The 12,870-nt window shown below is 46.1% G+C and overlaps 1 protein-coding gene across 8 annotated transcripts in view; it reads right to left on the bottom strand.

Moving 5' to 3' along the window:
* Positions 1-12,870, bottom strand: part of KIAA1549L (KIAA1549 like) — a 255,597-nt gene that overhangs the window by 23,170 nt on the left and 219,557 nt on the right. For all 8 annotated transcript variants that reach the window (XM_059406186.1, XM_059406204.1, XM_059406149.1 and 5 more), the window contains one exon: positions 387-737. In XM_059406186.1, coding sequence (XP_059262169.1) covers positions 387-737 — 351 coding nt within the window. The remainder of the gene's footprint in view (positions 1-386; positions 738-12,870) is intronic.

The raw sequence follows: 12,870 nt of genomic DNA on the forward strand, positions 1-12,870 counted from the left end.
CTCCGAGTCAAACCTCCTGTCACCTGAGCCTCTGTGCTGAACCACCAGGCCCGTGGCCCCCTAATGTGTCCCGACATTGAAAATGGGTCCCCACACTGGGAAATGCAGGAAACCACCAGTGCATGAAGAATGAAATTAAGCCTTCACAGGAGGGATCGTCGAAAAAGAAATTCATTCTGCAGTGTATTACGGTTTGATGTAAGGGCTTCCTGTGTGTGTGCACCCACAGGCTTAGTCTTGGATCGTGGGTGGAGGATGAGAAGAGAACCAAGAAACGTTTGCCTCCAAATCCCCAGGTGGTTTTCCCCTAGACACCAGAGACCCCTGCGGGAACACACTGGACAGAGCTGACCCACTGGGGTATGGGGAAGGGATGTCTGACTTACCGGCCGAGGCAGACTGTACTGGTACATTTCTGGGCGATAGGTGGGCACCCACTGCACCCCTGCCCTGGGCCGCGTCATGGTCCCCGGAGCGCTGGTCACCACCTCCGAGTAGGGCAGATGCTGTGCTGAGCCGTAGGCTTCCTGGTGCCGGCTCTGGCCTGCGTGGCCTGCGGATGCCAGGCTGAAGGCCTCTTCCAGCAGCATGTGCATCTGCTGCCGGACCTCGTCGATGGAGGGCTGGGAGCTGAGCGTGGACGTCTCTGAGTGGCCCTTCATCTGCCTTGACCTGCCGTAGCCGCGGGGCTCATTTACCCTGTCAATGTTGGTTTCCTCTATGATCTCAGGCTCCGTCTGGGGGGATCAAACACACGCCCATTGATTTGTTAATGAACTTTCCTTCACTTTAAAATGTTCAGCTGGGGGACAGTGCTCATTGTTAGCACCTCGCTGCCCCAGCACGAATCCAGCCCACAGGGGTGGTTAGCTAGCATTGGGCTCAGAAGGCCACTGGCCAGCTCTCCGTGTGCGTTTCACTTTTCTGGAGCTCCAGCGGGGCAGCAGGCTTTGCTAACTGGCATAAGGAGGATGAGAAATGGCTTTTCAATGACGGCATTAATGGTATTCCCTAAAACCACTTTAAGCAAATACCATTTATGTTTATGTTTAGAGACATTCTCCACCCTCGTGCCTTTTAGGTAAAAGAATCTAGAGCGTCTAGTGGTCTACACCCCAATGGTTGAGGGTCTGGACTCTAGATTCACTCCCTAAATGGTCCTGTGTCCAGCCATTTAGGGAGTCGCTGGCTGCCTGACACCAGTTTTATTGGAGAGAGCAACAAAATCCTGCCTTCAGATCCTTGGTTTCATGGTAGACAACACATTACATCAGAAGCTCTGGAGCAAGGAAGGCCCAGCAACCTGTGCTCTAGACAGCCCTCCAGGAGACTCTCCTGCCTGCTCAGGAGCCCAGCGGTTCTAGAATGTTCTCCTGCCTTCCTCCAGCGAACCTTTCATTTTGGGGGCAGCTGCAGTCTCCAAGTGGGCAGAGGCTGGGCAATCCCCAGCTTCCCGGACAGGCTACATGGACTGTCCCATTAGCAGGCGCTAATGAATGCTTATTTAAGGAGTCCGCCTATGTCTGGGTCTCTGGGTCTGAGACTTGCTTCTGTGATATAGCCTGAGAGCGAGGCTGTGGAAGGATAGTTCACATTCACACAAGCATGTCCATGGCTACTACTGTCTGCTAGAAGAGCTCAAGGGTTCCGTGAGAATAAATCAATGCAGATCAGTTACCAGCCTGTAAACTGAGCCTCATCCCCGGGAAGAGTTATCCTGGATAGCCTTGAAAACAAACAAATCAAACACAACACAAGAAAACTTTCAAGAATGTGTATGGTATCCTTGTCTCTCTCTCTGTGGTGGTTCATTCCACAGGACGAATGCATATTCAACACACTGCCTTATTACATAACTGATCTATTTATTATCGCATACAGGTACTCCAAAGTCGTTGAGGGAATGACACCACAAGATATTATAAGTACTTGGTCCCACGGATGCTCTTTCAGTGCAGTGCCCTTGTCATCCCAAGCCCAGTGACCTTACTCATATACCGGGCGACTCTCCGCCAACTTTTCCAAGTCCTTTTACTCATTGCAGTCTGTATTTGCCACCTTTTGTTTTTCCAGTTCCAGGACACAAATAATCAGCTGGGGGGACCAAATTGCCACCCTGATTTTCTTCTATGTGGTCTTTCTCCTGAAAGTTGGGGCCCAGCTCTTGGCTGTAACCATATAATGACCTTGGACCATGGTAGGAAATGCACCAAATAGGATCATATGAGTTGTTGTCTAGCCTTAGTCAATAAACCTGTAGGACTTTTAAACAAGTGTACCTGTAAACATCCTGCATCCAGCATTGTTGAGCTGTCAATCAACATCCTTTTGTCTGTTTTACTGTTTCTAATACTAGAGAAAGACGGAAGTAAAGGCATTCCACAGGATCATCATTTAAAAAAAAAAAAAAAAAGAATTCTGGTTCTGTTTTCTAAAGAAATGTTGTAGAAATTCTTAATTTGGATCTATTTGTTAGTAAGAGTTTCAGCTTTCTTCAGCTGCCAGTGTGTTATCCATCTTTACCATAAAACCTGGAATAAGAGATTTTTGTTCATGTAAAAAAAATCTCCATGCATAGTGACACACTGCCACATCAGCAAAATTAGACGATACGGTTAAGTAAGAGTGGAAAAAAAATTCTAAAAATTCATTAACCTTTGGTGTACTTATCCCACTCCCAAGCCTATTGGCGTGTGCATGTGAACTCCTAAACACACACACACACACACACACACACACACACACACACATATCCATTAAAGAGATTTAGATATCTAGATCCTGGTTCTGAGTGCTTACTACTATTTTATAGAGAATGAATATTCTCCCACCTGGGTGCCAGAATTTAACAGTTAGGTGACCTTGGGGAAATGTCTTAACTGAGGTTCTTTCATAAAGCAGGACCCGAGACGTACTTTATTTACAGATCATTTGTTTTGGAAAACAATTCCAGGAAATAGGAGTCAAAGCCTAGAATGAGTAAACTCGGGGAAGGAAAAAAAAAGCCAGTCAAGAGCAGGCATTAAATTAGTGATTGTCATGGGCAGTTCAGACTTAACCTCTCTGGGGATCCTCCAAGGAACCAGGCAGAACACGCTTTAGGACCGTATGACAAAATTTTGTCCACCAGCTCTCATCCCCCACTAGTCAAGAGCTGGCTCCAGCAGGTGTCCTTGAATTCTGAGATCTCTGCAGGCGCAGGGAGCAAGGGCTCTCATTGGTGTCCCATGGAACAGAGACAGAGAAGCCTCAGGGCAGAAGTAAAAGCTAAGGGACCACTACAGGGCCATCAGGTTGCTGCTGCAGAGGCCAGATCTAAAGGGTGTTTTGAGAAGATACAAGACACGGCATAAAAGATGTTCGAACCAGGAAAGTTACTTTGCTTTCTGTCACTTGAGTTCCTCATCTGTGAAGTGAGGATAGTAGTAGCATCTGCCTCCAGGGGTCTCACGAGGATTAAATACAATGATACATACAGAGAATAGAACAGTAGCATATGGCAAAACACAAGGGCCGACACAAGGGCCGCTGTCGTCACCATAAGTGTCGTTATTATTACTTTTATATATTCAAATGCACCTGTTTCTCACGGAATTACTATGCGTCAGTCTCTTGGATACATGAGATAGAACACAACGAGAAAATGTCACCAGGGAACTTGTTCATAAAGGGAAGTATGCTCCTTAAAATCAGTACATAGAGGGTCAGAAATTTGTTATTTTTCCTATTTTGAAAACGTAAAGGCACTTTCCATTAGTATTAAGTTAATATAAGTGCATTAGAGAAGAAATACAAAATGCAGAAAACACCAAGAAGGCAAGAGACAATTCCTGTAATCTATTTTATCACCCAGAGTTAAGGCTTGGCTGTAGTTCAAGATCAAAAGATGAGGTGCTCAGGGTGCCTGGGTGGCTCAGTGGGTTAAGCCTCTGCCTTCAGCTCAGGTTATGATCTCAGGGTCCTGGGATAGAGCCCTCCATCGGGCTCTCTGTTCAGTGGGGAGTCTGCTCCCCTACCGCCCCCGGCTCCTTATGATCTCTCTCTGTCAACTAAATAAATAAAATCTTAAAAAAAAAAAAAAAAGATGAAGTTCTCTGTCAACCTTCAGATCTAGATTTATCAACAAACATCTACAGTAAGAATTGAGAATACTATTTTTATAGGAACACAAGCAAAAATGGGTTATGGAATAGAAAGCAGAATTACTTTTGCCCTAATAAACTCAGAAACATTTCTTACCTGGGTGCATGCCCCCAGGGACGGTTATCAAATGGGGATCTTTCGGGAAAGGCCCGGAAATGTGCTTCCTGATGGTTTGCTGACACCTTCTAGGCTGGTGAATGCAACTTCTGAAACAAATTGCCTTCATGATGCAGAGAACATTCTGGACAGAATTTCAGACCCTGAAAGGACTTTAGGAGACCAGTGAATCCAAGCCCCATTTCCAGATGGAGTGGTCAAGGCCGGAGTGGTTGAAGTAACTTCTCCTAAGTCACCCAGGGTGGCTGTGGCAGAGCCTGGCTCTCCCAGCTCCCATCCCTCCCACCTCCTGCGGCACCACGTTGCCCGTTACACTTCCCTGTCGCCGCTGTTTGCCGCCCATACACTGCCCTTCCTCCCTCCATCCCAGTCTCCCTAATAAATAATGCATGCTTAAGGCTAACCCGCTCCCAGGTAGGAAGATTAATGGCACTGGGGGGAGCTATGATTTTTCCTACCCCTGAGCTGTCCTCTGCATTTCCAGTCATACTGGTGGATCTACTATGTGAATTTATAGCTGTGCTTTAAGCAGGGCGAAAATATACTTCTTGGCAACCACTCCCTGCTCTGCCACTCTCCCAGGAGCCCGGGCAGTGGGGGTAGGGGTGGGGGTGGCTGTGCCAGCTTGGGGGTTCTCTAAGTTTGGTGGGAAAGATATTGCCTTCGATGAGGAGGTGGAGACACTTTCTCTAGGCTCCCACTGCCCCCACCCCATAACACCCCAACAGAAGTCGACCTCTGCTTCCCACCCCAGAGCTTCCATTTCGTTTGGAAGGGGGCTTCCCTTTAGCTGGAGGGAGCAGAGTTATACCCCCAGTGACCTCACAGGCTTGCTCTAGCCTCCTCCTGTTTCCCTACTGTTCTCACTTGGTTTTTCAGTCTCTGGACATCTACGGGTGGAAACAAGATGAACTGTCATCATACCCTGGGCTTCGCCCTCCTCGCACTTGTATTTGCTTATTTAATGTCCATCTTGCCCAAATCTGGATGCTCGCCGAGCCCATTTCACCTCTGTCTCTTATAAACTTAGCATACATATTCAAAAAGCTTCGTGATATTAAACCAGGAAGAAATTTTGTCCAGTTGTCCATGGGGTAGGACCTGAGGTTAAGCTAAAGGAGCCCCATTCCCTGACGCGTTTACTCCACTGCGGATGAGCTGTACAACCACAGGCAAGTCACGTCAATTCCCTAATCCTCGGGCTCCTCAGCTGTCAGATGCGGGAGCTGAACTTTGGTCTGGGAAGGACCTTCCGGTTCTCACATTTACTGTTTCTTGGACTCTGTCTGCCCCAGGAAGAGTCCTGGGTTTTCCACATGTGTTGCCTCACCCATCCCTGAGGACCATCTGGCTGTACCCATTTTCCAGATAGGGCATATCACCTCTATGCTACTGTAACTTGCTTAACTTGCCCCAAGCCCTCTCTCTAATTTACACATTCCTGAAAATACATTTTGCTTTTATTTGTCAAAAAGGGAGAGACAGGAGCAAAGGCAAACCTCCCAGTGTGGGCTGATGGTTGACTTGGGTAAACGTTGGGGGCTGTGTCTGGGACAGAGACTTTATTTTTAAACCTCTTTAACTTGAAGTTTACCATGTTTACTTCTCCAACCTCCCAAAGCACGGGGAACTGTTTTTTTGTTTTTTGTTTTTTTTTGCTATTTTCCAAGTTAATCAAGATAGACTTCAATAAAAATTCTAACAAATTAATCAAGGAATGTCCATTCATGGTAGGAAATTAGAAAACATGAATAAACAAAAAGAAGACAATTAAAATCCCTCTAATCCTCCTTCCAGAAATAACTACTGTTAACATTTTGGCCTTTGTGCGTGTCCTTCCAGATGTTTTCTATGCATATGAAATAGGAGGAAGATGTTGGGGCTGGAGCCTTGCCATCACTTCCCGGCTCCTCATCAATCCCCACCCCCACGCTCCAGTCCCGGGCCAAAATGAAGAATGTGGCCTTGGCCCTGCAGTTTCTCCCCTCCCCCCTTTCAAGGACAGCCCCAAGCAGGCCACCCAGATGCTCTAGCTATTGTGATGGAAAATAGGAAGTCGGGAGAACCGGCAGGCAGAAGGGGTGTGGGCTGCAGGATTTTTAATTGGGATTCTGGAGAGAGGTGCAGAAGCACCTATGACAAAGGAATGGGAGAGGAATTTAGAGAATTTTGTGAGTATTCCAGGGCATGATATAATCGCCTTCATGTAATATGACAAATACGAGTAAAGGAATAGGTGTACTTAAAAATTACTTTTGTTGACACAGACACTCAAACTGTGCCATCGGGGTCATGCTTTTATAAACAGAACACACAAACATACATGCATATATATGTATGCATATATATACGTATATAAGTTTTTTTTATAAAGTGGGATTGTATGTAATATTTTGAAGCCCTTTTCATATACAATATTGTGAAATGTCTCTGCCAATAAATATGTGTATTATAGGGAATAAACTGTAAATGATTTCATAGCATTCTGCTATAGGGAGTTTTCGGCCTACATGTAAGAGCCCGCTATTGTAGGTGGGGTCCTAATATCTTGCTATAGAAACAAAGCTGACATAAGTGTACTTGTGACTGACACTCTGCACATAACCATGGATTCAGCCCTAGATCCCCACAAGTGGAATTATGGGGTCAAGATATGCACATATGGAAGATCTTGGACTCTTCACTCAGCAGCAAAGGCCACTGGTATTTAGAAGAAATCAAGGCCATTTCTTCTCCACACCTGAACACACGATCCCTCCCCCACTCGGGGCGTGAGCTCTGGTACTCACTGGAAAGAGTGAGAATCTGTGGCGCTTTCAGTATCGTTTTCAAAAGAGCACACCAGGATGGCTCACTCAGGGGCTAAGTATCCAGCTTCTCTGAAATACTACAGGACAAACTTGAAGGGAATGACAGCCCTCCTGGGATCCCCATGCACCTTCTTTCTAGAAAATCTTCCAACACAGAACACGGCTTAGAACACAGCTTAGTCCTACTGCCCGGTGCCGGAGCATATTCTAGCCCTAAGGCGTCACCAAAACTAAAAACTAGTTTTCTGGGGTGCCTGGGTGGCTCAGTTAGTTAAGTGTCTGCTTTGGGCTCAGGTCATGATCTCAGGACCCTGGAAACGAGCCCTGCATTGAATGGCATTGCATTGGGTCCCCTGCTCAGCGGTGGGCCTGCCTTTCCTTCTCCCTATGCCTCCCTACCCACCTCATGCTCTCTCTCTCAAATAAGTAAGTAAAATCTTAAACAAAACAAAACAAAAATGGAACTGCAAAACTAAAAAAACTACTTTTCTATCAGACCCTTAATGAAAGGACAAGCCATGGACCAGAAGAAAATACTAGGATTTGTAACCAGAGTATATATGGAGTTCCTGCATGTAAAGAACAGAAAGACAGCTCAGTTTAAAAATTGGGCAACGTAAACAATGAATCATGGAACACAACATCAAAAACTAATGATGTACTATACAGTGACTAACATAATAAAATAAAAAATAAAAGTAAAAAAATGGGCAAATGGCTGGAATTGACATTATCAATACAAGAAGATACATAACGTGTCTCATAAACACACGAAGAAGTGCTCAGCAGTGGCGGGTAATTAAGGAAATTATGTCATTTCACATTTTAGCTTGGGATGGCTAAAATTAAGAAGGTTAATAATAGCAAGTGTTGGTGAGGTTGAGGAGTGAAATCAGAACTCTCGTGCTGTTGGTGGGAGGCTCAAATAGCCCACATACCTCCTAGACCTGTTTGTTGTTTCTTAGAAAGTTGAACATACACCTTATGACCCAGAGATTCCAGTCCTACAGATTTACCCAAGATAAATGAAAACATAGTGTCCTAGTCCATTCCAGTTGCCAGAACAAAATGCCACAGACCAGGTAGCTTATCAACAACAGAAAGGTTCTTCTCACAGTTCTGGAGCCTGGGAGTGTGAGGACACCGGCATGGCTGGGTAAGGGTCCTCTTCTGGGTTGCAGACCTCAGATGGAGGAAGGGGTCAGGGAGCTCTCTGGGCTCTCTGACCTAAGGGCTCTAATCCCATTCATGAGGGCTCCACACTCATGACCTTATTACTTCCCAAGAGCCCCACCTCCTAATACCAACACATCAGGGGTTAGAATTTGAGCATACAAATTTTGGGGGATGTAAATCTTTAAAAAAAAAAAAAAAGGTGTGGGGGGGTTCCTGGGTGGCTCAGTTGGTTAAGTGTCTGCCTTCAGCTCAGGTCATGATCCCAGGGTCCTGGGATAGAGCTCAGAGTGGGGCTCCCTGTTTGGCAGGGAGCCTGCTTCTCCCTCTGCCCCTCCCCACCCAGCGCTCTCTTTTTTCTCTCAAAAAAATAAGTAAAAATCTTTAAAAAAAAATTGGGGTGACCATAGCACATATGTTCATAAACGACGAAAATATTTACAGTAGTGTTTTCTGGTAGCTTCAAACTAGAAACAACCCAAATGTCCAATAACAGGATGGTAGACAAAGAGTGATCTATTTATGCAACAGAATACAATGGAACAGTACTCAGAAATAAAAAAATAAATAAATGACAGATGCATGGAACAACATAGATGAATTCTTTTTTTTGTTTGTTTTTCAAAGATTTATTTGACAGAGAGAAAGAGAGAGAGCAGAGGGGGATGGGCAGAGTGAGTCTTAAGGAGACTCCGCACCCATCATGGAGCCTGACGTGGGGCTCGATGTTACGAACTTGAGATCATGACGAGCTGAAACCAAGAAAAGGACGCTTAATGGACTGCTACCCAGGCATCCCAGCATAGGTGAATACTGAGCAAAAGAAGTCAGGCACAGAAGAGTACGTACCAAATAAGTAAGTAAAAAATGCCATTTGCATGATGTCCAAGAATAGGTAAAACTATGAAGGTAGATATCAGAAAAGTGGTTGCCAGTGGGGCCATAGTGCAGTCATCTAGTTGTACACTAAACACCTATACATCTTATCATTTTTAATTTTGCCTTAAAATAAAATGGCCTGGGCAACATAGCTAGTTCTATGGGGATGGTCAGGGAAGGCCTCGCGGAAGAGGTGACATTTTGAAGAGCTGAAGGAGAAGGGGTCAGCCATGGGAAGATCACAGGAGAGCTTTGGGAAAAGTCCTGAGACAGGAAAGAGCTGATAGTATTTGAGAAAGAGAAAGATGGGCTGGTATGGGCTGAACTGTGAACCCCTCGACGTTTAGCCTCTGGAACTGTGAGAAAATAAATTTCTGTTGTTTTAAGTCACCGAGTCTGTGGCACTTTGTAAGGGCAGCCTGAGCTGACTGACACCTGACCCGTGTGGCTGGAGCCCCAGCTAGCAGGAGGCGGGGCAGGGCGGGAAAGGCAGGCAGGAGCCTGATCATGTAGAGTCTTGAAGGCCATGGGGAGAAGAATGGAGTGTTTTCAAAGGGCAATGGGAAACTCTTGAAGAATTTCAAGCATGGGAGAAATGTGATTGGAATTTACAAAAGGCGAGCTAAAAGGCTCTTGCTGTAATGAAGGTAAGGAGAGACAGCAGGGATTTGAGTTAGGGTGGTCATGGACAAAGAAGGTATAGATGAGCTCGAGAGAGGTCTTGGAAGAGAGCTGACCAGACTTGGCGAGAGATGAGATATGGGGACGAAACAAAGAAAGGAAGGAGTCGAAGTTGAGACCTTTACCAAGAAGTAGCATCTTGCTATTTGGATCTCCTTGATGTTCTCTGAGCTCCCCAGGCATGTGTTGTCCTCTGGGCCCTTCCACTTGCTGTTCTTTCTGCTCAAATGTTCTTTCCCCAAGGCTAGCCAGGCTAGCTTCCTTATTCCTGGTCTCTGCTCAAAAGTCACCCCCCACCCCCTCCAAGAGCCTTCCCTGGAGACAACCTATGAAGAGCGCCTCCTGTTCTTCTCCATGTCTCACCTGGCTTTATGCTCCCTCTCAGCATTTCTGACGTTGTGCTGAACATCTGTGTGCTCAGGTGTTTGTTACTTTTTCTTCCTCCTGGAATATAAGCTCCCTGAGGGCAGGGACTTTGTCGTGTGTCCTGCTGCTTCCCAGAATGGCAAACAGCAGGACTTGAACACATCCTAGTTGAATGAATAAATGGAAATGCACCTTAAAAGAGAGCCTGGAGGATTTCTGCTCAAAAGCCTTTAGCAGGAAAAGACATTGCCAAGTGTCTAAAATGAATTCGATGTAGAAGCTGTTTTTAGGCAAAAAGGCTTGAGTGACTCACAGGCTCACAGCGACCCCCTGGCTGAATCCAGACAGGCCCAGAAGGCGACCCACCTCAAAATATCCATCGACCCTAACTGACCAATGGGCTACTTACAACTAGGCACAGTTGCTAAAAACGGGAATATTTCATACGTCCATACCTCACTATACCTCCCCATCTTCCCCCTTTAAAAATGGCTCCCACCCACTGCCTCTTGGCAGGCAGTGTCTCTGCTGTCCTGTCCTCCGCTCCCTTGCGTGCTCCCTTGCTATGTGCTCCACATTCTATTTCCTTTGTTCTGCCTCAGCTAAATTCTTTCACAGCCCAAGCCAATGGCTTCTTCCCAATCGTCGCCCCGTATTTGGGGGCCCCCGACTCCCGAGAGATGCCACATTTAGACACCACATTAGACAGCCTTATCTAGAATGGAGTTGAAGAGAAGGGATGAAGGGTTCTTGATGATGTGGAGAACACAGGCAAAAGAAAATTTTAATCTCCTTACAACTTACAACCCATTGACAAGTCCTTGACACAAGCAGAGTGACCCTTCTCTAGGAACTCAACTGCCTCGATGTTATTACTTAAGCTTAACATTATCCCGATGTCCAAGATCCTGTAAGTCTCCACATATAAACATTCCTTTGGAAATGTCCTTTATCGCTATGCTCCAAGGTACATGTTGGCAATCATCCTCCGAGCATATGGCCCTCTGATAGACATCTGAAGGGTCTCCTGACTAAAGTTCTACTAGACAGTGATAAATGACTTTTTCCTAACAACAGCTAGCCCCTCAAGGTCCTGGAGACCTTGCTTCCAAATTCCTTAGAGACTTACACTATCCCTAATCCCCTTCCAACTAGAAAGTATATCATCAGTCCCACCTCACAACCCTGATGCAGCTCTTTCTGCCCAAGGGTCCTGTCTCTGTGCTTTAATAAAACCACCTTTTTGCACGAAAGATGTCTCAAGAATTCCTTCTTGACTGTTCGCTCTGAACCCTAATACTTTCACATCACTGAGGCCATTTATTCCAGAATTTCTTGAGTAAGACAGCTGTCTTACAAGACCATACTTCCCAGGACGCACATGTGCCCAACCACACTTCGCTTCGCCCAGGCTCTCCACTTACAGTCTCTCCAAGGCCCTGATTTTCAGCTCCGTGCTCAGGGCTCTATTCAGCAAGGAGAACAGATTCTGAACAAATTCTGCAACTTTCCCAGTAAGGGCCCAGAGACCAAGTGGAGGGTTCAGCAAGATCCATTTCTGGGCCATTTGGCCATGATGCCTTGATCTGGTTCTGTGTCCATTTTTCTCTCCACCAAACAGGGTCCTTTGGGCAACACTAAATTAGGGCTGCTTCTCTCCATCTGATGCCAGCTCTGGCCTGAACAGCCCCAGCACAAGTGCTGCCTGTCACCAAGGAGGCAGAGACATGTTTACAAAGCTGCTTTTGGAAACCAAAAGCCTGGGAGTTCTCACTTCCCCTGGTCCCGGGAGAATCGCTCTCAGGGCCCAAGTAGGGGCAGCTGCTTTCCCCTGAGCCTACCTCTCAAAAACTTCTCTGATAACAAAGGGAGACTGGCACCCTTCAGAACAGGTAGGAGGGTTCAAATTCATGGTTTCGTGACTCCTTTTCTGCAATCAGCATGAGAATGGAATTTTTAAAAATCTCAGCAAAATTGCACATTGCCCTGAAACTTCCCATCCCCCAAATCACATTCCCGGTTGGCTCCGTGTGTGTGTGTGTGTGTGTGTGTGTGTGTGTGTGTGTGAGCTTAGGGGCGTTCCAAACCAACTCATTAGCATAACAAAACACACTAATATGCTCATCTCTTAAATTCCAAGGGTTTTTGGAGCTCTGTGTCCTGAATAGTGGACAAAGACCAAATACACATTTCTTATTATAAATCACAAAATCACAACATGCGACAAAATTCCTAGCAGTCCTGAGATGTCCGAAGTGCAAGGATGGAAAAGAAACAAAAAACAGCGGCCCTATCTCCCTCGTGGAATCTGTTAGCATAGTTAAAACAGCTGACGCTCACCGGGTGGTTTCTATGTGCTTTACCATTATTAACTCACTTAATTCTTACAACAGCCCTATCAGGCAGGTGCCCTTTGCATCCCCATTTTCTGGATGAGAAAACTAGAGCACGGAGAGGTGGAGTAGGCCAAATTCATGCTTCCAGGCCTGACCATTCCACAGCATTGCTTGTTAACGCTGAGAACGAGGCGTGAGCCCGTCAATTAATTACAAATATCTTTTAAAACGGATTCAACCTGAAAGTAAGCAAAATGGCTTTTGCTCATGGGAAGTTGTTTCACTGGCAGCGTCTGAAGGGAGCCATCCCTCGCTTTTGCTCATCTTGTTAACCAAGCAGGTGCTGTGGGCAGCCGAGGAGACAG

This window comes from Mustela nigripes, chromosome 1 (genome assembly GCF_022355385.1).
Source record: "Mustela nigripes isolate SB6536 chromosome 1, MUSNIG.SB6536, whole genome shotgun sequence".
Lineage (NCBI taxonomy): Eukaryota > Metazoa > Chordata > Mammalia > Carnivora > Mustelidae > Mustela > Mustela nigripes.